The sequence below is a fragment of the Battus philenor genome, unplaced genomic scaffold (assembly GCF_028537555.1).
Source record: "Battus philenor isolate CCGP_79_NKW_IND1 unplaced genomic scaffold, ilBatPhil1.0.hap1 SCAF_7, whole genome shotgun sequence".
Classification (NCBI taxonomy): domain Eukaryota; kingdom Metazoa; phylum Arthropoda; class Insecta; order Lepidoptera; family Papilionidae; genus Battus; species Battus philenor.
Genome location: NW_027181737.1, coordinates 13,104,101 through 13,132,075, shown reverse-complemented (window position 1 = coordinate 13,132,075; position 27,975 = coordinate 13,104,101). Strand labels below are relative to the sequence as shown.

At 33.2% G+C, this 27,975-nt stretch overlaps 1 protein-coding gene across 1 annotated transcript in view; it reads right to left on the bottom strand.

The window, feature by feature from the left end:
- Positions 1–2,541: 2,541 nt before the first annotated feature.
- Cds (CDP-diacylglycerol synthase) overlaps positions 2,542–27,975 on the bottom strand; it is a 32,323-nt gene continuing 6,889 nt past the window's right edge. Inside the window, exons 5-10 of the mRNA XM_068774075.1 lie at positions 19,884–20,076; positions 7,953–8,119; positions 6,528–6,680; positions 5,866–5,994; positions 5,031–5,165; positions 2,542–3,835 (exon numbers count right to left, since the gene is read on the bottom strand). Of these exons, the coding sequence (XP_068630176.1) occupies positions 3,743–3,835; positions 5,031–5,165; positions 5,866–5,994; positions 6,528–6,680; positions 7,953–8,119; positions 19,884–20,076 (870 nt within the window). The 3' untranslated portion in view covers positions 2,542–3,742. The remainder of the gene's footprint in view (positions 3,836–5,030; positions 5,166–5,865; positions 5,995–6,527; positions 6,681–7,952; positions 8,120–19,883; positions 20,077–27,975) is intronic.

The following is a 27,975-nucleotide window of genomic DNA, read 5'->3' as shown; positions in this document are numbered from 1 at the left end:
AAAAATATCATCTCTAATTAATTTAATAAAAATATGCAAAATAATTATGGGATCTGCAATAATAAAATATCTGTTTAAACCATTTGAATGATAAAACAAAATTAAAAAAGGTTACTTTTTTTCAATAATTGTTATTTTTAATTAATGGATGCAAATGTTTTTAATTTGATAAAAGTATCAAACTCAAATAACTAAAATTAAACATTAAAAAACTGGTATTATATATTTTCTAGCACTTTCTATATTTATATCTATTTTTACATACCAAATTTCTGAAAGAAATTCGAGCACTCGGTTTAGACAAATGAAATTACAATACCCGACGACAAATATTGCACATCGACCTTTGGAAAGAGAGAATCAACTGACAAAACATCACATAGGTAGTGTGAGACAGAGGTAATACTCTACGAAGCCGAAATTAGCCGATTGTGTCTTTCCAAAGGTCGATGTGCCATATTTATCGCCGGGTACTGTATGTAATTTTATGAAAACATAAAGGCCGTATTTAACTCTATAACCGATTAGCTGAATCGTGGCATACATTAATAATTAGACAATAACTAACATAAATTAACAAAAATAATCACAAAACTTAACAAACTTTAAAATAAATACATGATAACATAAGTCAGGCCTCGGATAGTTGGAAACAAATTAACCTCAAGGTAAAACAAGGTTTCGGGATCCATAAAAAATGTTTTATGGATGACGATATATACGACAATATGGAACGTAATACCGGAACGTTCTAATACCGGGTGAAACTTAAGTCAAAAAAATAATGATCCGTATTGCATTTCATTTTTGTCAGCTAATGTACTATACATTTAAAGCTTTCACTGTCTATTTCCAATCGCCCTATATAATTAGTTTTAGATAATGACCTTGTATTATATTTTTGTATCGAAACTTTGGGTTTTTCAAGTTTAATCAATTTGTATTTCTTTCTTAAGGAATTCCGGGCTCAACCAACACATCGTGAAATTACTATAGGCAAATACATCCAACTATCCGATTCCTAATAATGATACAGGAGATGAAATATTTACTTAAAAAAATTATAATTATAAGGATTTATCGTACATTTCAAAATGTCACATTTTGAGCACAAATATACGCATCCTTTATGTATCGTGAATACTTACAAGTTGAAAAAACAACTAGGGTCACTTTCAACTCGAATGAACATATACAGAGTGATCAAAAATATGCGAATAAATCACACAGATTATTGAAAACATACATGAAAAAATACATTGCGATGTTTAAATGTATTCATTTTTCATTTAATTTAAGATATTTTTACATTTTGTCGAAAGTTCATTTTAAAAACTAAAGTCAGACGATTTGAGGTACAAAACTCAACCACGATATACTAAATATTTTAAAACTATACTATGTATACAATAAGAATATAAATGAAATACTTTACACCCGTAATAGCTTATGATCGAAAAGGGATCAATATGAAATTTCTAAAACAATTTACTGAGTATTCCAATAAAAATGTTAAGACGGAAATGAAAAACTCGGTGAAAAAAAATTAATAAATTTTAAATTAAATTCTGTACTCTCCCAAAAAATCTACATAAAAAAACTCTTTGGTTTATTATTTGAGATTATTGATAAAAAATTCTTCATTTTTTAAATCATAGCTGTTAACCAAACTTATTTTAAATTCCATAATATGACTCGCACGCCATTAACACATTTGATTGTAGAAATAAAGTGGCAATGAACTAATTACAGTAAAAAAAGTTTTACAGTGGATGATAAATAAAAATACATAATTTATATTTAAATTTAGTTAAATTACAAGAGAATATTTTGAGTAATACACTGAATCTGTTATGAATTCTAAAATAGACCAATTTAAAATACATACATACATTTAATGTAAGAATTTTATTACCAAATGTTTTTACAAAACGGCAACATTGCACTTAATAAAATTTGGCAACACTTATACTATGTAAGCTGTTATTAAAAAACAAAAAACAGGCAGTTTTTTGTTTTTTACTATATAACATGATGCAGTCCAGTGCGCTTGCACTGGACTACATCGTGTTATATAGTAATACAATGTTTCATTGATGCAACCAGTTTGAATGTGATAGATAATAAGATATACAATAATAATTCCAAATTCAATATTCCTCGCAGCCCATTACAGAATAATTTTTTTTAAAGATACTACATGCATAGAAAAATCTTTTGGAAATAAACATCTTAGATCATACTAAATAGATATTAATTTCAAATTAATTAAATAATTCATATGACATTTAAACAGATTAAAGACAATGGGAAATATTTTAAAATGGTCTCAAAAGAAAATAAGCTTGGGAGGCACCAAAAGTATTATGCTTTTATCAGATTGAATTTATGAATATAGAAATAAAATATTTTTTATTGTCCGAAAAAATATTTAAAATCATTTATGGCGCATTTTAATAAATTACATATACATATATAAATAATTATAAATACAACAACGATTTGAAATTTAAATCGATAAAGAAATAATCGAGACAAAATAATAGTTAATAATTTTTTATTTTTCTTTTATTTTTAATGCATATATATATCTAAGACGAACAAACAGATAGACTAGAAACATACAAGGTTTGTGTAACACAATAAGATATGTCCGATTAAACGGCCGCACTACATTGGACGGAGGGACCATATATTTAAATAAATTATTATTTTTATAAATATACTGAATATGGGAATGGTTTGAACGTTGTAACATCGGTAATTAAATAATGATAATACTATATGTACTTAGACACACACATACAGTTATTCCCTTATATTGACAGAGATATAGTAATGAATCAGTATGAGATGAAAATGTATATGTGAAAATTTAGGTCTAGCATGAACATCTATTTTTTTTATTTTATTTCGAAAGCGCTTTTTGGTAAGTTTTTATACAAACTGCAATAAAATACAACTGGGGGAGTACCACAACACCGGTTTTGGTTCAGTATGTAATACACTTGCATGGTTATTATCGAGTAGAGATGAATAGTTGAAAAATTGATTTATATATGTTTTATATTTATAGATTGGATTTTCGAAGAATACTATATATTAATTTTTGTAATAAAAATTAAATGTTTTCTTACTATATTACATATGTAATATTGACTATATTACTTATTTTCCAAAGTTTTTTTGGGAAAATATTTACTCTTCTTATTTACTACATGTCACGTGTGATTTTTCTTACATGATTTTTTTGCCCGATATTCCAAGGAATGTCTAGTAAGAAACGAATCTACTGTCTAAAAATTATGGATGTATTTGCATGTAAATATATCTCAAATGTACAACGTGCATTCTCAACGCCATCTATACTTTGCCACTAGAAACTTTCCGTTAGTGGTTTCGAAAGAAAATTTTAAGATTTCTTAGTGCTATTTATCTCAATAAACAGACTAAATATTTTAATTACCGAAGCATTTAATTATTTTTGAAAAGGTTATTATAGTATATAGTATTGTATCGCTACATTGAAATAATATAATAACACATGATATTTAAATTTTAGTTTCTTTAATTTCTTAGATATATTTTTTAATATTTATCCTATTACACGAGACAAAGAGATTGAACGCTGAAATTTAACACACGTATGTTGTATTAATCACTACAAATAGCAAACATCCCTCCGTCTAATGTGGAATATAGTTTTTTTTTTCTAATACATTTATACGATAAATAAGCGAGTTTAGGGTACCATGTTAAGAATGTTGCGATTTTCGAGAGACTCCTTCAGGGCGTAGAAAAGCTGCAGCTGTTGCTCTGGTTTCAAGTTGTACACCTGGAAGTAGAAATAAAAACACTTATTGTCAGAGACTTGGAATTCATATTTCAAGGGTTTATTCAAATGTACACAAGATTCAAATATGAAACTTGATAAATTATAAAATAAAATTGCCTAGGTACCAAAATTAAGTACCACGATAGTATTGTCTGTGTGTGTGAATTTAACAAAAAAAATATTTAGTTTTTTTTTGTTTAATAAGTTTTCTAAAATTAAAGTAGTCTAAGCTACTCTTTATTAACTACCTGACAGTATAAGTTCTGTCAAAATCGCTCCAGCCATTAGAGATTAGCCGGAACAGACAAAAATTTAAAAAAAAATGTTTTTTTGTTATATGTACTGTATATATTGTAGTGAAAAGTGGTTATATTAATATCGCCGACAGAAGCTTGAATTTTATTTATTTGTATAGATTATAGACACCATTGTGTGTTTACATTTTATTTTAAAGGTATTTTTTATCTACGTAATTCTTTTTATAATACTTTTGTAAAGCTAGACAAATTTTATTTAAAAATATGCGATATGACAATTGCAAATGCATATTATTTTGACTTAAAATTTTATATTTTAATTTCAGAATCTTTTTAATAAAGTTTATATTATTCTTTTTTTAAGGCCAATTTGAAGTATCAATGTACTCATAGTTTATATGCCATATTCTATGATTAAAATTTTGTTATTATCGCTGGTGGATCTAAGAAAATAAAAATTGATATTTTTCAGATTTATTTCAGTCTTTCCTGTATCTTGGAGGCATATCACCCTCTCTTATTTCTCTCAAATATTGTGCGTTTTTTTTTAAAAAAACAATAACCATTTCATTAAATTTCAGGCTTTGTTCATTAGAATTCATCGGTTCTGCGCGCTATTCCGTCGCATTACAAGTCTACTAGTACAGTCTGTACTAGTTTAACCCTGAAATGCACGACTTTTATTACTTTTAAAAAATATATATCTTGCAGATAGGTACACTACAATGCAGAGGAAAATATTTTTGATATATGTATAATATTCTTACACTTATTTAATTTTTTTTCAATACCTTTTGTTGCAGCTATACAACACTATGCATTTACTGCTACTTATACCGTTTAAGTGGTATGTTGCAGATTTGCATCATTATGCATTTAAGGGTTAAAGTACTAGCGTGCCGTTAGTCTGTTCCATCGTAATGTATTAATTACATTACCTGCTGCAGTAGTTTCTGTGGGGTGGCCGTGCGAATGAAGCTAGTGATGTAAACGTTGACGAAGGTCGCCATCAGGAACTGGCAGTCGAAGCGGTCCATGATGCCGCCGTGTCCGGGGATAACATCGCCGAAGTCCTGCAAGAAATAAAAAAAAAATATTTTTAATTAGGAATTGCGTATGTTTTTAACAAATCAATCTCTATCTCCCTCTCTCTTTAGGGTTTACAATTCTTTATATACAAATCTGACTCGAGTTCTAACCCCATCCACTAAGACTAAAATCGTTTTAAATTATTAGTATATAAACATGTTCTTATTACGAGAGATCTGTGCTGCTTAATACAGAAATCGCTTTTGTATTTGAAATGTCTCGGGAGGTGAAAGGATGGATGCGGCAACCTCAAATTTCTTACAGGCAACTTACATAGTATGGAAAAGGTAGTAGCATAAATAATGGGCAGTTAACGTGTTTAAAACGTACATATATTCATACACACATACATATGTATGTAACATGTATACATAAATAAGGTATAATACTTATTACAATAATAATAAAATAATAAATAAAAACATCAAACTGATATGGATCGCACTTGCCTCAGATAGAAACAGAGGAAGAAAAAAAAAGTATTAATGAATAAATAATTTTAAAAAATATTTATTAACAACTTATTGTCGCTTTATATTTTCTGCAAAAAAATATTTTATATAAAATATTTTTTTGCAGAAAATCTATGAGTATATGAATGCATATTTATAATATGCATTCATATACTCGAAGTCTGTAATTGAAATATACATTAGCATATCATGTAGCAAAACATATAATTACCTTAATCTTAAAGGCCCGTTTGAATCCAGACGCGAAGAATCCTCCGAAGGGTCCGATCACGGAGCTGAATATGCTGAGAGCCAACGAGTGGATCATGAACGGGTACATGTTGATCTTCTCTCTTCCCAACTAAAAATTACAAACACTATATTGCGAAACTTCCTCTGTTTCATATTTAACTGGCAAACGTAATCGCTCAATCTTTTACACAGCAATTTCACTCTTGAAGAGTTCCATATCAAAATACACTACTCAACATCATATGTGAACTTATAACACATGTTAAGGTGTAAAAGCAAGGGTATAAAAGTTAAATGCAGCACACTTATCAATAAAAAGCTATAAAGTTTTTACACCTATTTCCAATCATCCTGTACGAAGTTATCAACTTAAATTCTAGGAGTGCAACAGATCAATAACTTCCGTAGGGACAGATAGTACACAATAGTTAATATTAATATAAAGTAATTTTGAGGACGCTTTTTCTTACTATTTCATGATTACATTATTTATTATATCAGAAACCGTTTTCGATAATATGTACCGTAAAGTAATTGGCAGCAAATAAGCTATACATTCACTCCTTTATAGTTTTTACTCTCTGTTTAGTCGTCATGTAACCATCGACTAAACATTAACCTTTAACTCGATGTGAGACTTACGACTTTGACCAGCGGCAGCAGGAACTGAGGCGGCGTGTACTCGTGCAGCCGGAACAGTGACGAAGGCTCGCAGTCCATGGTCATGCGGCCCAGCGACTCCGAGTACTCGATCGGGCACACCAGGTACGGATATTGCGACATTAGATACGACAACTGAAATCATCACGTTATTTAAATAATATCATATGTACTACCTCGGCAATAGAAACCCGTCAAACAAGAAGAGTTATGCTCTTTTTTTGTCACATTGGCATTTGCAATTTCATCAAGTTTAACGCGGCCTCCACTAAGGCTGATAACTTTGGATCCCTGAAAAGTGGATGTGTTGTGACCTATATTGCAACTCTACGCGCTGGTCCGTTAAGTCCGAACCATGGTCGATATCATAGAAGCTAAAAAAATACACACCACTGAAGACCAGCACTGATAGCGTAACATATTGCGGGACTAACTTTCCAAAAAGGGTTACGATCCAGTAGTGAAAAAAACAGTGCAAGGTGGAAGGTGACCTCAGGTTTTAGTTACTTTTTTGCAGTACATCGCATTGAGGCGTCTGTTTGTCTCTCTGTCATTCTGTCTCTCACTCTCATTCTGTCTCTCTCTCTCTCTCGTGAGCCTTCCCGAAAGCAAATTTGTGTTCCGTTATATGTGATTGTTTTTCCCAGTTAAACTAATCTTATCTATAATTATATTATCTTTAATATATAATATATAAAATAATTATAGAAAATCACATAGATTAAAATCTTATTACTAATAAGAAACAAATCAGAGACTATTATTATTTTCAATATTATTATCTTTCGGATAACATTAATCAATCTGGCCATGTTCATAAATCATGAACTTCACATCTCAATTGCATTAGTCAATTGTTTGCCATGTAAAAAAGTATGAAACCTTTACAATATTTGGTTATTTACATTAATGGGTTCTAGTGTGTCGAGGTAAGTCCGGCGAAGCAAATCTAAGTAAGCTACCAGTGAGATTGATAATAGAATATAATCATAAGTTTCACCTGCATTAGTTAAAGTCCCTCTATAAGGTAATTTGATATCGTCAATTTTAGAGGCAATAAATACGACCGGCATAAATTGCTACTTTTTTTTCTCTCCTACCGTAATGGCTCTCAACAAATTTTTTGACAAAATTAATATTCACTCTCATCTTCTATCCATCTCAATTTTAGACATTCTTTTCTCTTTCGTTGATCACAAACTATTCCAGCACTTTTCATATTTTTATCTGCTTCCATACATCGCTTCGCTTTCCACGCCGTATCTCCAAAATATTACATGACAGTTTTGATTTTACTTTACTTTTCAATCCTACAACGCAATTTTATCACTATATATTACCATGCAATCACAATATCCGTTAGTTTATGTACCTTTAATTTTAATGTTACACGTATTAAAGTCTCACCACAAGTCCAAAGATGACAGTGGAGATTCCACCGCCAATAAAGCCTTCCCAGGTCTTCTTGGGGCTGAGCTTGATCAGAGGTGTTTTTCCGAAGAAGAAACCGAACACGTAGGCCATGACGTCGTTGCAAATGATCATGGAAACCGGCACTATAAACCAGATTAGGCCTGAAAAGAAATCATACAAAGTTTATAGTGATCCTAGGCGTAATCTTTATAATAAACATTTTTCTTCTGCTTTACACTCTTGCCCATTGAGATTGCTGATTCCACGGGTCCGAGAGGTTAGACACTTAACATTACACCTCTTTTAATCGTTTGAGTTCCAGGTGGTATTGAAAAAACAGTTGAAGAATTCCAAGAAGCGCGAAAGCGCTTGATTGATTTACTGTCCAGAAAACAGAAAAAACATAAAAAATTCTGTAATTGCATAATGGAGAATTATTTGCTGGGAGCGACAAACATCATCAACATCATTTCAGCCGTAGGTCATATTTGGCTTGCGCAGTTTTTTCACGTTCCTTCTGTAGATGCAGCTTCACATTGACCGTGTATATTAATCGAGGGAGAGGGTGGAGACTATTCTTTGGTATGGTATTATGGTACCATCACGAACTTATTATTATATCAATAGGAACATGTACATTAAAATTAAAGTTTACCAAAATTCTGTAATTTCAAAAATTTTATTAAAAAAAAAACTTCGTGGTCTGGCAAAAACACAACCGCAAACCGGCTCGCTATCAGTGGCGATAAGAAACCACTTGTAGGGAAATTGGGCAGACGAAAAAAAACGTGGAAATATTTGCAATGCGTTTCAAAAGATACCGTATACTATTATATGGTAAGTCGCTGTAATCTACCGGCCTATTTCGGATGCTATGATTACTTAAAAGTGTAATCGAGTTTGGTAAATAGTAAACCTTCTTTGACATCCAACTTAGCCACGTCACTAATTAAGTTATACTGGCTAGTTTAGTGTGTCCTCAGACTTTGTACTGCCAGATGTTATTGGCGTGTCGAATTTCAATACAAAAATAAATCAATGTAACATATTTCAGAATGATCACTTTGCCCCTAGCCGTGCCATTTAGCTCTACTAAACTCGGATCCAAGTGTTGCGCGTCAAGAGGTAAACAGATCAGGTTGATGCATGAGAAAGGTCACAATATGCCGAAATGCAAATGCCTTTGTTATAGACACTTCTACACGATACTGCTGTAGTGGAAATAAACTCTAACACCTTGAATATTTTTTATTTATTTGTAATCGATTCATTACATTATAATTACAATACTATATCATATTTTGTAATTGATCACCGTTATAATATGTTTGATGATGTTTATGTTTGACCTGATGGTCTATTCACAAGCCTGGCTCGTCATATTCATGTTTGAGCCAATATTTTCATCACGAGTCAGACTCGTTAAAGAACGTTAAAGAACACGGCAAGAAGTTAATGTTGATTAAATGTTAAATTAAAAAAAAAAATCTATAGATAAATACCGACCGATGTCAAATGACGATATAAATTTCATAGTCTGTCAAACGCGCAAATTTCAAAGCGAACTAGCAAGCGAGTAAAGTTCAAAGCGAACTGACAAATGCGCAGTTTCACATATTAATGAAATTATAAGTTTTTGTGTAATTTAATGAAGTTTTTATGCCATTAGAAACATCTACAAAGCATTAGGAAAAATACAAAAAAGTGTACTAACTAAAAGAGGTTAAGACGTTCTCATATTACGTGATTTACTAAAAAAAAAACTAATTTATATATATGTAGATTAAAGAACAGTCCGTAATTTCATATATCACTGGCTTGAACTAATAAATTTTAAATAATCTTTCTTATTCTTTTGGTCTAAAATTGTGATCTATGATTCGTAGAATATGGTAATCCTCCTCAATTGTTTTCATTTCGTCTTTACTACCGGACGTTCATTAACATTTGTTTGCATATTAAACCTTAGGCCACACAAATATATACATTTTGTATTAATATACCAGTTATCAAGGTTAAAGTGTAGAACTGGCTTCAAATTGTAGTTTACATGTTTAGCATCGACGAATAAGCATTGTGCAGGATTTATTCATTTTATTTAACACGGAGGAAAACGTCACAAGGAAACTTTTTTCCTTATTTATATAAATAATTTAAAACATAATAGAAACATGACATGACAACACGTAATTAAAATTGGTTGCCTTATCGCACTCCGCGATTTCCTGTAAACTACGTATGGAAAGATTGAAAAATTATATATATATAAAAGAATTATATAATGTATAAAAAATTAAGGTTTGTAATACAATTAATAAAAAATACACAAAAAAATAATTGCAAAAGTATTACAGACAAACAAAAAATGAAAAATAATTCTAAAATATTGAAACCTCCTTAAAACAATATTGCACTTTTTGTATGTTACTTGCTTTTGTCTATAATCGTTTGTATAATAAGACTAGTTGTACCGGCGGTTTCGTCAGTTTGGAATTTAAAAATAAAATCATATACATAAAAATCAATTACATGTCAGTATATGTCCTGTCAAATTCGGTCCAACCATTCCAAACATTAGCCGGAACAAACAGACAGACAGACAGACGGACAAAAATAAAAAAAATATGTTGGTAAATGTACCATATACATAATATTAGTGTGTATATGATAAAGAGCGATTAATTGAATATTACAAACAGGTACTTTAATTTTAATTATTTGTATAGATTACAATTACGAATACTCCTAATGTACTGAGGTTACCAAAATTATTTGCTACAGATTTTCTTTTTTATATTTTACAGGAGAAACATTTTATCAAATATCCTTAAACTTTTTAAACTTTATTTAACAACTACGATGTATCAAGCACCATCAGATCGGATCTCACAGATCTAACGATCCACACAAGATCTGTGTTGTGGATCATAAACATTAACGTTTTTTTTACGTTCATGAGGATTGATAAGGCGCTTAGCCTAAATCTAGTTTACATAATTCAGCTCAAAGGCTCCCTCGGGAACCTCGGGTCGGGACGCTAACACTGCATGCTATATCACTGGATAGATTTTCAATAGCGAGAAAATTATAGACAGGTAACATGAAAGAGAAAAATAATCTTTATTTTCAGAGAGTTATCGTCGACTGTGCAATACGAATCTTGGACATGTCACCCGTAGTGAGGACTCAATGGATCGTTTGGCGGTGCAAGTAAGGCAAGCGACAACGAGGAGAATCGCGAGATCTTTCTAGAGTACTGCAGAAAGGTTATAGGAGAGACTATGAAAGGTACCAATAGGCAAAAAAAAATTATAAATGTCCAAATAAATACCTAGGTGTGTGAGAGGAAGGGAGAGACGACGGTTGAACGACGAAGGAGCGTTCGCAGTTTAGGTTAGGAGTTCTTTTTAAAAAAAATTTAAAAAGAACTTTTTTAATTTATTTTTGCCCCACGAAAGACTTTAAAATTCAACCCTGCATCCCATTACCACATATCTATGCGAAAGTTTTCCCTTGATAACAACAATAATCGAACCTAACGCAGTTCCTTATAGATTATTCTAGATCGTTATTATTAAAACAATCCATCTCTCGTAAATGATGATTATTTGGTTTACTTTACCTACACATCGAAACAGGTAGAGCGCTCTGCGGAGTAGAAACATTGAACGTTCTAAAAATAATCAATTGTTTACTGGACAATGTGCGCGTACCACACAATAACAGGCAATCAGCTAGCTGCCCTACATTTTTAAACGAATCCCGTCTACAGGCGAAGTAACACGCGACTAACATGCTCCATAGGCACTTTAAAAACAGCCAATAGATTTAGACATTATCATTAGTAACATATATTTCTTAATTACAAATTGAACAATGAAATATATTTGGGGGACCGGAAAGTAATGACGCTTACTTAAGTTAAATTCACACGACTACATTTTTAAAACAGTTTTTATTTCTAATCAACAATATAGTCAACCTTCGTTATCAACAACCTTTTGCCATTATACAAATTTTCAATGTCTGATCGGTAAAATCAATCGGTTTTTCTGTAAAATATGTCGACAGGAACGGCATTACATTCTGGTTCCCCTGATATTATTTATTCTTTTAAACAGGCGGCTTACTTTATATCTGTAATTTTATAACAAGATTTAAATATATAGCGGTCTGTATGGCTATATTCGATTCATATTGGATTGTATTGGTTATGGTTATAGCTTATAGCGGAATATAGCATCTAAGTTATATTCGTAATTAATCTTTTATGCACGTTTTTTATTAACTAAATACAATTAGCAACAAAAAAGGTATCAAACTATAATTTTTTTGTGTTAATCTTTTTTCCTAACATATAAATAAGTGGGTCATTAATGATTCATGAACATTTAATTTTACGATGACAACGATAAAGTAAATATACACGGTACCTAAAACTAATAATGCTGAATAAAAATTTATCGAAATAATTTCATAGGTTCAAGATAAGATGAATTTTACAGCATTCTATCGTATTATTATTATGTTTCTAGAGACAGATAAACAAGTATAAATAATAGATATTATTACGTTACACATACATCGGATGATATTAGAAACATACGTGTTAGTAATAAAACAGGTTTATGTTTTATTGGACTTTAAACTATTAACAAAGTTCCTTTTACTCGGTATACGGTCAATGCGCTTGCTTAATATCTTAGAGAGCTTATCCCTTCTCCAAATTATTGTTGAAAGTTATGTTACAAAATGAAGATGCTACAAAGTCGATAGTTTTAATCTTTGCAAGATGACGCTAAAAAAATACATATTTGCTCACTTAGGTGATCGCACGGTTAGATTTCAAAATGTAATAGCCCTCGATATAGGGGACCTTGACTTGAGTGCTTATTCAGGTCGAATCACAGCTAGAATGGTCTATTCAAGGTGATTGGATAGAGCTTTAAAAGGGTGAATATATGCTCATTTGATGTCAACTACATGTACTACACCACTTACAACTTAAAACTTAATAATACGTAACTTTATGCTAAAATAGTAAGTAAAAACGTTTTTAAAATTCGAATTACTACACATTAAAATAAATTATTATTTACTATGTTTCCTTGCATTTGTTCTGGCAGAAGTTATTTAGGATTTCGTTTTTTAGAAGTAGTTTCTGAGTAATCATTTAATAAAGAGTGATTGGAAAAAGCTTTAAAGCTTCTTGCTGTCATATATGTCGTAAATATGGGCTATGTATTCACCCCTTTAAAGCCCTTACACTTATATATGTTGAAGTAATATTTAAATATGTAAACATATAGTTAAAGCACGGCACCGGTTGCATAGGAAATTACGCAAAGACAAAGGCACTCATACGTTGCAGCCTTGCCGAATTTAATATACGCGCAATAACACATTACAACAGATGAATTGTAACAAGGCTGGAATCGGTTCGTTTTGTAAATAAATTTCACGGTGATGAGTTTTATTGCGATGCAGGCTGCTAAACAACTAAAGCAATTAAAATGATTATGAAATACATCGCGTGTATATCCTCTTCCCTTTGATTCTATGATTAATCTTTATCGTCCGTACGAATATTATTTTAACTTTAATTTTGACTAAGTATTGTTATTTCAATGTTGATAGCACAGCAACAGCAAATTATGCCTATTTTTGCATTTGTGTCTCTGAGGAGAGGTATTTTCAATCCTAGTGCCAGCACCTCGCGAATATGGCTTACAATACCGAACTAAAATCTGAATACCGATATTTGATATATCGGGATACCGGTATTAAAACCGGTATTATTAATAAAAAATTACTAGTTATATTTTTACCTGCCTCAATTATTATATTGACTTGTTAACAAATAATATTTGAAATTCAATAAATATTGTTCTGAAATGAGTAGATATTATTTATTTTATTACACAGAGAGTAGCAGATAAATACAAAACAACGTGCTAATAAAAACAAGTACACATTAAATTCCATGTTACATGTTACATATAATAGGCTCGTATGGCATTACATAATTAAAGAAGCAAAAATATAACTGAATTGAAAGCATTTATGAAATAATATTAATAACCTGCGTTTTGTTTATTAAAGTATGTTCTTAAAAAGAAGATTTTAATACAATGAAATTGTTTGTGCACCTTCAAATAAATTCATGTAATTAATTAATATTATTTTAAATTAGATTGATATTATGCATAAATTCATTTTTTATCAACTAATGTAACACCAAAATAGCGGTATTTTTACATAAATACCGGTTTTTAATAACGGACATAAATCGTCCTGGATTCCGGTATTCGGGATCCCGGAATCCCGATATTGTAAGCCTTACTCGCGATGGACCACACACACATAAACATATCTTATTTTCATAAAAACTTTTAATTCACTTTGTTAATTAAAAAAACTGAGTTGGCCTTTTTGCCGAGGAGACCTAACAACCTGTTATATTTATAAACTATGTTATTTACCTAACGTAGCCGTACTTGAATCTAACGCATTCGTTTTTAATGAACACCTACGTATGATTCCGGAAGTGTCTATGTCGCGTATAAACACAGACACTAAAAGTCTGTTTATGTATGTTTTGTGTTTGTAGTTTTCGTATTATATTTCTTTTATCTAAGAATTACCTTTTTAAAATAAATTTACAACCGTTTAAACCTGGATCCCTGGGGTTCACGGAACACTTGTTAGAAGGTATATGCGTGATAAAAAAAATAGTTCACATTTTGAAAACGGGATTCCACGAATATTATTTTGTTTTTGATAGTTAGGAACCTATTAAAGTATGTAGATAATATTTTAAGAAATTAGATTACTTAAAAAAATGTAGAGTAGTTTTGTTAAATTTTCCGAATATATTAGACACATACCTACAGGGAGGTCAGCAGAACAGGCCATTTTGAAAATGGTCTAATATAAAAATTAATACATTTAAAAAAACTTTTAAGTTAAACAGTTTTTTGATACCCATATTGTGGTGGTTGTGGAAAAATATGTACCTAGTCCGCCATATTGGAACGGCGTTCATCTCGAATTTTAAATTTTGACATAATCATCGTGTTTTACTAGTGTAGCCCTTTCATTTGATACCCATATTGAGGGGGTTAAGGAAAAATATGTAATCCGCCATTTTGTATCGGCGGCCATTGTCAAATTTCAGATCAATCTGATAACGGGAAGATGCTTAAATTTCAATTTCTAATTTTGACCCAAATAAATAAACAAATAAATTCCGTACGGGTCGAACTAAATAGAACCGTTTAAATACATGAACAATGTCTTTACTAACATATTACGTTATACGTAAATATAAATTAAAAAACTTAATACGCACAACATAAAAAACGCAAGTTGTTCTACGGTTATTGACGGATGCTAAAAGTTGACACTAATTATTATACCCAACTCAGCAGTTATTTCCTTTTGCCTGATGACTTAAATCACTAAAGCAGTACTCTTCAACCGGTGTGCCGTAGGTCGAATACAAGTGTGTCGCGGTAATAATTAATAAATTCAAATTTTACAATTTTTCATTACACATATTTTGTATTTGAGACAGTGGTACGTCACGTTCACATGTTTCTCGAATTTAGCTTTGGGTATGCCGTGAAATTCTACAAAAGATTTTATTGTGCAGTAGATGAGAAAAGATTGCGGAGCGCTGCACTAAAGTATTAGATAATAACTACATATGTCGTTCACGATGTAATCAATACGTCACATTTTAACGAACTATAGGTTTACTGATAAAAATAAAGCATTTATTTCATAAATGCCTCCCCGAGGCGAAAAGTAACCGTTTGTAACAAAGTTTATCTAATTATCTTCTTAGTAACTTAATCGATGACTCAAATAATTCTTGATTAAAATCATACGATTAAAACGTTCATTGAGGTTAAAGATTTATTGGCACATTTTTAAAAATTACAGTGGTTAATAATTTTATAGTTTTAAAATCACATCTCTATAGATAGTAAAGATGAAAACTGCTGGACAAAGGCCTCTCATTTAAATTTCCAGGTTACCTGCATCAAGCGCCTTCCGACAACCGAAGGTCATCAGTTAAGTTCGTCGGAATACCAGCTGTCTAACAAACTAATATAATTATCTATTTAGATACGTTGAATGGTTTATATAAATCAAATTGGAACGATTTCTAATAGAATAAGTAAATAAGATAATCTTGTTATACGACACACAAAGTTTATCGACTCAACAAAAAAAAAGATAGCTTAAATCCCCCTTGTCGAGTAGACTAACCAATCACAATTGTATTCATTCGGCCCAGTTAGCACTTTGTAAGGCTTCTGTCCGTGACAGACGCGTCCCTCCGTGCCGGACAAAGCGATACATATCTGCTTCAGACGAATGCCACGCAATGTCCCTTTCAAACAACTTTCTATACACAAAGACGTTTATGAAGAGTGACATAAACCCGTATTTCAAAAATATAATAAATATTAAAAGAACGTTTAGGAGAGAAGTTCTCTTGTAGTAGAATGTCAGTCAGAAGTCAGAGCAGAGGTAATGGTGCTCAAGTTTTTTGGACGTCCGATTCATACGGTACGTAAATAAACGGGATCGATATCGAGCAAATATGGCCGGACGGTGTCGCTACAAAAGTAATGTAACGCTAAGAACATACTACAATTTTGCAATTATTTGACATTATAAAAATCGATAAACTTTGCAAGAAAAGCCAAACATTTTAGTGGTCTTTTTTCTCATAACAGATTTTTCATAAAAGAACAGTTATCTCGCAAACCTTAATTTTTGGTTAGAGCGTACCATATATTAGTTGACATTAAATAAGCTATGAATTCAAAGCTTTCACACCTATTTATAATCACCCTTTATATATTACATGCCTTCGTTTCTTAACGTTGCTGGACATTGACCTGATAGATTTCAAGTAAGACTAGTCGGAAGCGGCCGATCGTTGTTTCAATAAATATAATTCGAAATGGTATCTTATAAATACTTTCCTGGGAATAAAAGAGAAATATGTTAGTACTTCACATTGTACCAAAAATCGATATCGGTGTCGGTTTTTGCCACAAAAATATTCTGATCTGACTGTTTGAAGGTCATCTGACCAGCCACAGTTTGGACGATCTTGTTAAGGACGTTAGAAAACAATAAATACATACCGCTTCCAACCGGTCCTATTGTATATTTGGGGGGAGGCTCTGTGATAATGAAGATTCTGACCCCACTAATATACCATTAAATTTAAATTTAACTTTCACTACCACTCGCTACCACTCATTGAAGTGTGTAGAGTGGCACCATCACCTCCTAATGGCAGTCGAAGAGTGTCACCTCGTCTTTTTGAGTTATTGCTAGAAAATTATAAGAATAAAGAAAATATAGAAATAATATAACTAAAGTGTCAGACTTCCGAATTCAAACACAATTGTTAAAACTAAAAATGTGATAATTATTAGAAACAAAAAAAATCAAAATTGGAAATATACTATAGTATGTAGTACTATGTAAAAGTAGTATATAGTAATATATATAAGTAGTATATAGTACTATGACATACCAAAAGGTGTGGCCAAGGAAAAGAGACGAGGTGGAAATGTAATGTAAATAAATGGAAAAAGAATCAAAGAAAATGTGAAAAATCGAATAACATATAATAGAGATTGTAAAGAACAGAATGGTAGAGATATAAGAAAACAACCTAAAAAAAATGATTACGAGATATACGAGAGGCCCAAAAAACGCCGTTCAACACACTTTGAAACCCTAATCTGCATAATCTGTTGATCATGGCTTCAAAGTGACATCGCAATCATGTTAAGCTTTTTAATACAAGTCACAGTAATAGTATATGTGAAGTCGGTCGATGCGGATTTATTACGTCATTATGCCATTCAAAATATAGGTCAGACTCCCAGTTACGTAAATAAGATTTTTCCTTTGAATATTGCACTAGTTTAAACTTTTCAGTTTAATTTACAGCCATCTGATTTATAACTATTCATAGACACATGTTATCTACTAAGGAACGTTTGCAGTAATTACTTGTGTGCGTAATGACAAGATTGCCTGAAGAATCCAATTCTTGTATGGAAGTATCTAACATAAAGCTACGATGGTTCTAAACGCACCCTTATCTGATAAGAGCTCACAACAAACTAAGTAGTTTTTGTGTGTTCGGTATAACGATTCAAATTAAAAATTGGCATTTAACACATTTTTGAATTATTAATATTTTTAACACACTAGTAAAGCGATTCATATTCAAAGTTTATAAACATTTAAATATCTTTATAAAAGCATTATTTATAAACATAAAGTATTTATATTTCTTAAAATATACATGGTAATTCATCGGAGTGTATTGTAATGCCGTACACAGTTCCTTACAAGAGTCACCAATTTATGAAGCCTTAAGAAAGATATAAAGAGCTTATCTTTATTTCACGTGTTAACCTCACATCGCTATTTTTGTAACAGGTGGTGCAAAAATAATGTCACAATGTGAACGTGGCTTGATTTTTATACACGGCGCCAAATGTCGCTGTGTTTTGACATTTATGATGTAGATATCTAGAAGATAAAATGTCAACAAGCGTTGAAGTATATCTATATAAACAGTGATATTTGGCGCCATTTTTAAAAATGAATGCAAGTTAACATAACGACATTACTTTTGCACCACTTGATATTTATCAACTCTGTACCGTAAAAACTTTTCTCTCATAGAGTCTATAGCTTTTAAATTATAAATTGATTACACGAACATATTTTTCCGTAGCATTATCTTGTACACGAAAACCCACAGGTTATAATGCTTTGAAACTAAACTATACTGTGTTATTTGAGAAATTTTTAATTGCATATATTGCTGAACTGGACTTGTTTGATAAATCAATAATATAGGGGCCCCACTTTAGGAATTGCGCCTAAGGTTAACCCAAGAAAAACTGCAGTATCGATTACTCCAATTACCTCGTTATTGAGTTGAGCATTTGGTTCACAGTTTTTAATACTAGGCAAAATGAACATTACCGCATGTATCTTTTATCTCCGAGTAATAACTTATTGCAATTAAATCAATTTACAACTTATGAGAGAGCAATGGCTTACTAAATACGTAAACTATATAATAATACTAATTCACATTATTAATACTATTATTTTCAAAGTAATTTTATTTTGAATGCCTCTGCGGAAACTTCGGTTCATTAACTTATAAGCATCCTTTACTCATCAACAGTACAGGTGAAATTTAATCAATTATTTACGCATTCTGATCAAAGATATTTACATGAACTATAATTATGAAATAATGTGTTAAAATAATATTACATTGTTTTAGTGTATTTTCTAGCGCATCTCGTAAATTTTTAAACCAAAAAATTTACATTTCGAAATTTACGTAATTTTTAAATCATAAGCCAGAAGCTATGGCCTCACTTAAACTATATTGCTATATACGTAGATTACGCAATTACGTTATGTTTGAAAAAAATATATAAAAACATAAAAATATCACATTTCGGTCTAGACATTCTAAACAGAAATAGCCACAAAGTATGTACACTATAATTCAGCTTAGAAATGATAAATTACATTTGCTAAGAATTTGAAGGTTCTACTAAAGAATAAATTAACAGCGTCGATTTTATGACGATAGATAAAACATGATTGCGCAGGGGCCTTGCTAATCTGTATGTTCCAGTTTTAGTATACGTACTGCCGAAGCATGTTAAAGTAAATTCGAACGCCGATTTGAATTCTAATGATTTAAAAAGTACTGTGACCGTAGCGGCCAGCAAATTGAAACGTTCTTACATGAACACTACACCCTGTTTCTGTCTACAACACGATGTACCCTGTACAGCACACGTGGTGAGAATTAACATCTAAAGTCAAAGTAACATGGAAACTCACCTTCGAAGATATTCTGAATGATGAGATAGCTCTGCGTGACGACGATAAGCAGCGCCACGTGGGTCCACGCGAACAGGCTAAACTGGCGCATGTAATAGCGCTTCACCAGCGACAGCACGAACCACACGAATCCAACGCAGTAAAGGCTGAACGAGATGAAGCGGTGGTACGTCACCAGGAAGTGGAGGTAGTCCTGCCGAATGGATTAGTATTATTAACCCTGCAAAACTTAAAGCAGTGGTCCGCGCAAGTGCGCCGCGGTGAAAATTAATAAATTGAAATTTTACAATTTTTCATTATACATATCTTGTATTTAAGACACAGTGGAACGTCATGTTCACTCGTCTCTCTAATTTAGCATTCGATGTGCCGCGAAATTCTAAGATTTTTGTGTGCCGTAGACGAGAAAAGATAGAGAGAGCACTGGCTTAGAGAACACTACGACATTGATGCAATGTCACATTATCAGAAAATCGTACCATATCACTATTTTGTACTGGTGATAGATTGTCCTAGGCTATCGTCGAATGACGCTGTAGGTAGGCGGTTCTTTCTTATCAGTCCTATTGGAAATCTATGGAGTAGGCTGAAATGATGAAGATGATGCTTGTGGCGGAAAATATGATTAAGTACGGTAACCAACGAAACTAAAAGTCTATCTGTATAGGTAACTCAATTCTCACCTACCTACAAATGTATCAATTATTAATTACACTTTAAAACTTGCTCGTGCATATGCACATACGTGTGCGCTTGTTTGAGTTCGTGTCTGTGCGTAAGGCTTTTGTAAATGTTTGGGCGTCCTACGACTGAAATGATTACAATAAAGAACAAACGCCAAAAAATAACCCATATGAATTTGGTTTTGATTTAAGAACACCAAACAACCACGTTGCATCTCAGGATGGTATCTCGTGTACCCAAAACAAAAATTAACCTTGTAGTATGTTTTGGGTTAGCCGTAAAGGGCGAGCACTGCGTTATAAAAAAGGGTCTCTAATAGTTTTCTCCAATCTGGTTCAAATCCCGAGAGTACGGTACGGTAAGTAATATCACTATACTATATATATTATTTCTTCATACTTCATGACGTCACTTAATTAACATTATAATGATAAAAGCATATCTTCAATGACCTAACAAAATGCATGTCCAATTTGTTTTTTTTTTTCTTACAACAATGTTCATGCGATTTTACATCGAGTTAAACCAAGGCACCGTTTACATTATCACGTAAGTTCAGTTAATTATAATTCTTTTAAAATTCATTAATTATTGGAATCAAACAAAACCAGTAGTGGTCGTATGTTTATAAAAGGTTGTCAAATATCTCCCTTCCGCCTTTTTGTCTTTTGAATTTCGCGGCTATGTACAAAGCGCTACAGAGCTCGTATCTGGCAATACTATACATAATTTGAAAGGTCTTGACATAACCTACAAAACGACGCTATGCATGATTAGTTTGGATATTGCGTTCAACAGTTATAGACGTGTAAACATGGAGTTCACTAACGCCGAAATTCGCGCTATTTTAAAGTTTTCCTTCGTTAAAGGCAAATCCGCTAGAGAAACGTTCCGTGAGATTAATGGTGTTTTGGGGGATGGTACTCTATCACTTCGAACCGCGGAGGAATGGTTTCGACGATTCAGAGCCGGCGAAAACGACACCATGGATAAGCCAGCCGGCGGAAGACCTGTGACGACAAATACCGATCAAATCATGGACTACATCGAGTTACACCGGCATGTGGCATCTCGTGACATCGCCCAGGAGATAGGAGTTAGTCACCAAACCATTTTAAACCATCTGCAGAAGGCTGGATACAAAAAAAAGCTTGATGTTTGGGTGCCGCATGATTTGACGCAAAAAAACCTTCTGGACCGAATCAACGCCTGCGATATGCTGCTGAAACGGAACGAACTCGACGAAAAATGGATCACATACGACAATATCAAGCGAAAACGGTCGTGGTCGAAGGCCGGTGAATCGTCCCAAACAGTGGCCAAGCCGGGATTAACGGCCAGGAAGGTTTTGCTGTGTGTTTGGTGGGATTGGAAGGGAATCATCCACTATGAGCTGCTCCCATATGGCCAGACGCTTAATTCTACCATCTACTGCGAACAACTGGACCGCTTGAAGCAGGCGATCGACCAGAAGCGTCCAGAATTGGCCAACAGGAAGGGTGTAGTGTTCCACCAGGACAACGCGAGACCACACACTTCGTTGATGACTCGTCAGAAGCTACGGGAGCTCGGATGGGAGGTTTTATCACATCCACCATATAGCCCGAACATAGCGCCAAGTGATTACCACCTGTTCCTGTCCATGGCGAACGCCCTTGGTGGTGTAAAGTTGAACTCAAAAGAGGTTTGTGAAAAGTGGCTGTCCGAGTTCTTCGCAAATAAGGAGGGGGGCTTCTACGAGGGAGGTATTATGAAGTTGCCGTCTAGATGGAAACAGATCATCGAACAAAACGGCGCATATTTGAACTAAATCCGATCACTGTAACACTTTTTATAAAGCATTGAATAAAGAGCAAAAAAGCGGAAGGGAGATATTTGACAACCGTTTATTAAGTTATTTAACCTTTCTAATTGTTTTTCTCTTATGATAATTACTTATACCACCTTATTTTAAGCCGATAGACGGCAATATCCGCCACCAAACAGAAATAAAAAAAAGAAATGTAAATGAGTAATGACAGTGGCGTAGCTAGGGGGTGGCAAGAGGGGCGGTCGCCCTAGGGCACCATGGGCAAGGGGGGCACCCAAATTGAAAATATTTTTTTTGATGAACAAAAAAATATTAAAAGAAAAATGAAAATCACGATTTTAACTAGCGATGTCAGAGTTCAGATCTCCAATGGGGCCTTTTTTGCCAAAAATGACATATTCAACAGATTAGTGGGGCCCTAAGAACATTTACAAATTTAATATATGCCGAAACTGGTTCGGTTCGTTAGTCAGAGATTTTTATAATTTAAGTTTTTTTGGGAGTTGGTATCTTTTGTGGCCCCAAATTTAAAAATCAAGAATTTAATGAAATAGGCCAAGAATTTATTAAAATAGGAAACTAGCCGCATATTTTTATTGAAAACGAAACGTTTTGCAGCTATTTCAATAGACCTAAATCATTTGTTTTACCGCAAACAGTCTAGAAGACTTTCCATAAACATTCGATATTTTGTGTATGAATTATTAAATCGTTGGGGTCAACAAAGTGTAGATTGTGGTGACTGTTTCGCGACGTAAATGCTTGAACTTAATTGGTTGTATCACCTCTAATAATAAGTCACTATTTGGATACCGAATTAACATGTACTTTAACAAAATATACACAATCTACAGTACGATGTCTATGTGTTACTTTCAGAGCACTATTCTCAGTGTATATGCAAATTGCCCAAATTATCCATATTTTCTCGTTTTGTAAAATTCGTTTATGTTCATTTGTTTTTTGCATGTAGGGGTTGGTCCACCTCCACAATCGTATCAAACGGCCCAAATTTATCGAAATAAGTATTAAAAAAACCATAATCGAATTTATTAAAAAATATATAGATTATACCAAGACTTCTAAAACTGAATTTCGGACCCTCTAGCGTGTCTCCTGAAAATTTTAGGGGGTTGCGAGATTTCGAAAATAAGAATTTCTATAAGACTTTTTCCTTTTTTATTTTTTTGGAGGGGGTCGCTAAGGAATCTTTTATTGAATGGGGTCGCGAAAAACTTATAAACCGAAAGGGTATCGCGAGTTAAATAATTTGAGAAGCCATGAATTATACCATAAATCGCAGACCTGCTAACATCTGTTTCATCCGAAATATACTTCATTTTCATGCCTAAACAGTTTATATATAAAATGCGCACAGTGGCCGAAATCGCCAAATATGTGTTTGTTAAAAGTTTTTCCTTCAAGATAGCACCTTTTATTTTTTTGTAAATTTTGACCTTCAAGATAGTACCATATGGCATTTTCAGAAAAAAGATTCATTTGAAGAGAACACCATATGAAGTTTTAAAAAAACACCCCAAGAGAACACCATATGGTCTTATGTGCGTGAAAATTTTTAAACTCAGTAAAAAAATGGGGGGGGGGGGGCACCTGACCACAATTTTGCCAGGGGCCCCAAATATTCTAGCTACGCCACTGAGTAATGAAGGAGGAATGGAAGGTCATAGAGCGAAAGAGAAAGACGAAGAATTGTAGTAAGAATGATAAGAACTAAATTATATGATTACATCATATGATGTATGAAAGAAGATAATGAAAATATAAAAAAGTATGTGAAAAACTAAATAAATGTAAACAAGTCCCTGTCGAACACTAGATAGGGGGGTACGAGAGGTTCCCAATAGCGGGGGTCATAAAAAAACTGACTTCTCGCGATCTTGACTATGTCGTCATTTCACCTAGTAGACGCTACTCGGTTAGCTTTCAGCCTCAACGACCATGTGCTGCACGAGCGATGTGCTCCGCTCACTGCCACCCACTTCAGACCATCAATTCTTCAAGTTCCCTCTGTGACTTTAGTTTTATCTACAAATCTCCTCATTTTACCTTTTACCTTCAATAATATAATAGTTAACAGGTTGATAATGCCTTCGGAATTAAGACCGCCGTTACACATTGTATAAAAAGTGTTTAAATAAATAAATAATAAAGTACCATTTTAAAACAACTAGTATCTGCATATAATACCCATGCCATATTCCAGTTTGTGTAAATATACCGGTTAAGGTTCAACTAACAATTGTATTGTGAATGGAAAAATCTATTGTATTGCGGAATATTACTTAAGACTCGTATTACGTTTTCTTAGCGCACGGTTACATTCTTAAATTGTACATTAGGTAAAGGACTTGCGATCGTAGGTCGCGGGTTTGATTCTCGACTTGTAATCTTATATAACCTTTCACATTTTTTATAGGATTGCCACTGCCTACAAACAAATCTCCGGAGGATGTATGTGTGTGACAGTAGCCTTCTCTGCGTACCATAATACCACACTGTTCACGAAACTTCCTGCCAAGCGAGGCGATTAAGCCTTGCTGTGGGCGTGTATGGACTTAAACGATGACGTCGAGGTGAACTTTGCTGCGAGATCTGCAAGGCCTAGGTCCTGCAGTAGACGTTCTTTGGCAGAAAATGAGTAATGCTGTAGATAAGCTATATACAAGGTGTTCTATAAACCAACCATGTGATATTTTTTTAATACTATGACTACACACTTTCTTAAAATGATTACTACATCACACTTCAACAGATCGTACATTAAAAAATAATATGATATTGATTTTTATAATTAATATTGTGTTGGTGGTAGTGACTAGCGCAGACCTAACATCGTCCGATTTAAGACGACGTTGATTTATACATAAACCTGTATCTAAATTCACTAAGCTCATTTACTACATATATTACATTTGTTTATATGTAAGTTGTTATAATGTTCACATATTTACAGTTCGGTAATGATATAACTTCACCCACGACTTCGCAGACATCTTTATCAGACATCAGCCGGTGTCAATAGATTGAAATCGTCACGTCAGGTTACGTTGACACGATATTGATTTGACTTTTTCTTTCGTTATCAGATATCGACCCTGCCCCCCTATAAGAACGACCTAGAAACGTCAATTGAAGACTCGTAGAGATTTAAAAAAAAAACTGTTATGGTACCAGTCCGTTTGATTAAGCGTTAAAATATATTATTATATCACATGTTTAAGAAATAAATTCATACACCTTTCAGACTGCTATGAAGATATGATTATAATTCATCATCATCATCAAATCTATCACCAGTCTTGTACTTCCCGCTACCGTGACTTTGTCGTCGGTCTACCAAGCGAGGGGCCTACTCACGCCCTGTCTACCGTATCGTCGCAACTCAAAACCCTTTCGACCACAGGCTATCAGTTGCACGACCGATATGCCCCGCCTTAAGAATAATTAGTAGCACCCCGTGTCCAAGATAAGAAGTAGATTGTGTTATGAACACCCGAGGTACTTCCATAATCAGCAAATACTAACGGCCTAAATTAAATTGCACAGACGCTAATATAGAGTAGGTGAATTGTGCAAGTGCTTTTTGTGTTTGTTGTCTGTAGTGGCAGTAGGTCAGGGTAGACCCGCCACTAAGTGAACCAGAGACTTAGGCAAGGTCGCAGAAAGTCGCTGTATGTATACAACCAAGACCGGTCTTCGTAGCTATTCATGTTGAAGGCCTTTACCTTGTAATGGGCGTCTATCGGCTCGCATGATAATGATGTGGGTGCAAGAAGCAAGTGCTCACGCAGAGCAATCATGCTTTTTCCAATTTCAAACTAAATATAAACATAAATAAATATCGAACATTTCAGCAAAATCACCAGACGACCCGAGCTATCGCTGAGTACAACGATGAATAACCTTTATTCAGATCTATATATATTTATAATTACATTTAGATAGCTATTTTATTGAAAAAACAAGCTTTTTACATTAACAGCAGAAATCTCTCTCTCTCTCTCTCTCTCAATTTCCTTTATAGAATTGAAAACTCTGCATTACATGTGATGATATTTAGCAAAGTTGTGCATAAAAAAACGAAGGTTATACGCGTGGAAGTTGGTACGACCAATTTTCAACAGATAGCGCCTCTGTCATTCCAATGAATTTCATATATACCGTGACAGTAGATGCTAATTTGAATTGAAACGAAAACATCGAACAAATGCACACGTTTCAAGTTGTGGGCGACATAATAATTTATGTAAATTGTGACATTTTTGCCCAGCTCACCCAATTAAAATTAAAACGAAAAAAAAATGTTTAATTTCCTGCGGACGAAATCGCCAGGCATTGTTAGTGGTAGTAAATAAGGTAAAGCTTAGACTATGTACAAGTAGGTATTTTAAAATCGCCATTTATTTATATTTATAACTAACTTAACATCGTTACATCATTACGTACACATATTTCACTAGAAATATTTCAAAGCTAATCCGCATTGATACACATTTATAGCTCTTCGGTACGCATTGAAATAGCCCGCAGAAATTAATATCCATTGTTTGCAATCTCTGCTTATTGCTGTCTATTGTCTTTTGTGAATATTACATAATTACTAATTACTCAACTCAATGGCGCCTTTAATAAACAAATTGGTCTAATCACGCTAATGTTTATAAGTGAATATGGACACATGCAATACTTTATAAGCAAATATACTAAGGATTTTTTATTAAAGCTTTCTGTTATTAGAAGTAAAATTCATAGGCAACGGACCAAATTTGATTTATCGATACAAAACATTAAAGCTACGTTAACCAATCCTGGAACATACTTTATTTACAGCCAATAACAATCCCTGCTTTACAACCAATCACATGTGTCCTCCGTGTGAGAGAGATGGAAGATGTATGCGATAGAAGAAAGGTATATATAACGGTGTAAACAAATACTCGTAGTTTTGTAGCGCACAGTAATACTGGCTGCATAATACATGGTTCTTCTGGCGTCACGAATGAGGAGATACGAAGACGAAAGATACCAACGGATATAGCCCAGCGGATTGGCAATGGGTAAGCCACTAGCCTTCAGAACAAATGGCTGCTAGGGATTCCAGGTTCCGGAGTGGAGGACACGAACCGACGAGATGACCTAAGGTCGTTGGTCCTATTGTAAATCTAAAATCCTATGTACAGTAATGGGCGTCTTACAGCTGAAATGATGATAATTGTTGATACCAAATTACGTGCCAATATGTTTAGCATAATAATTAACATTTGTCTTAACGGTATTATAGTTACGCAGCCACCCAGTTAAGATAGTTGTCGAAGCACTAACAATATAGTTAGATTCACACAAACAATAGATTACAAAAACAGAAATATCCACTACTAATATAAAGGAATGTGTTTTAAAATAGAACTAAAATGTAAACCGTTTGTTTGAAGCATTTAAAAGTTGTTTTATTCTGGTATAAACAGCGTTTATTAAAATTATTAATTACAATGTCATTGCTATAAAACAACAGTAAGCGATCTTTATGTTCGTAAGTAGCTAGTAGACCGGACAGTGGGCGGGGAACGATAGATTCTC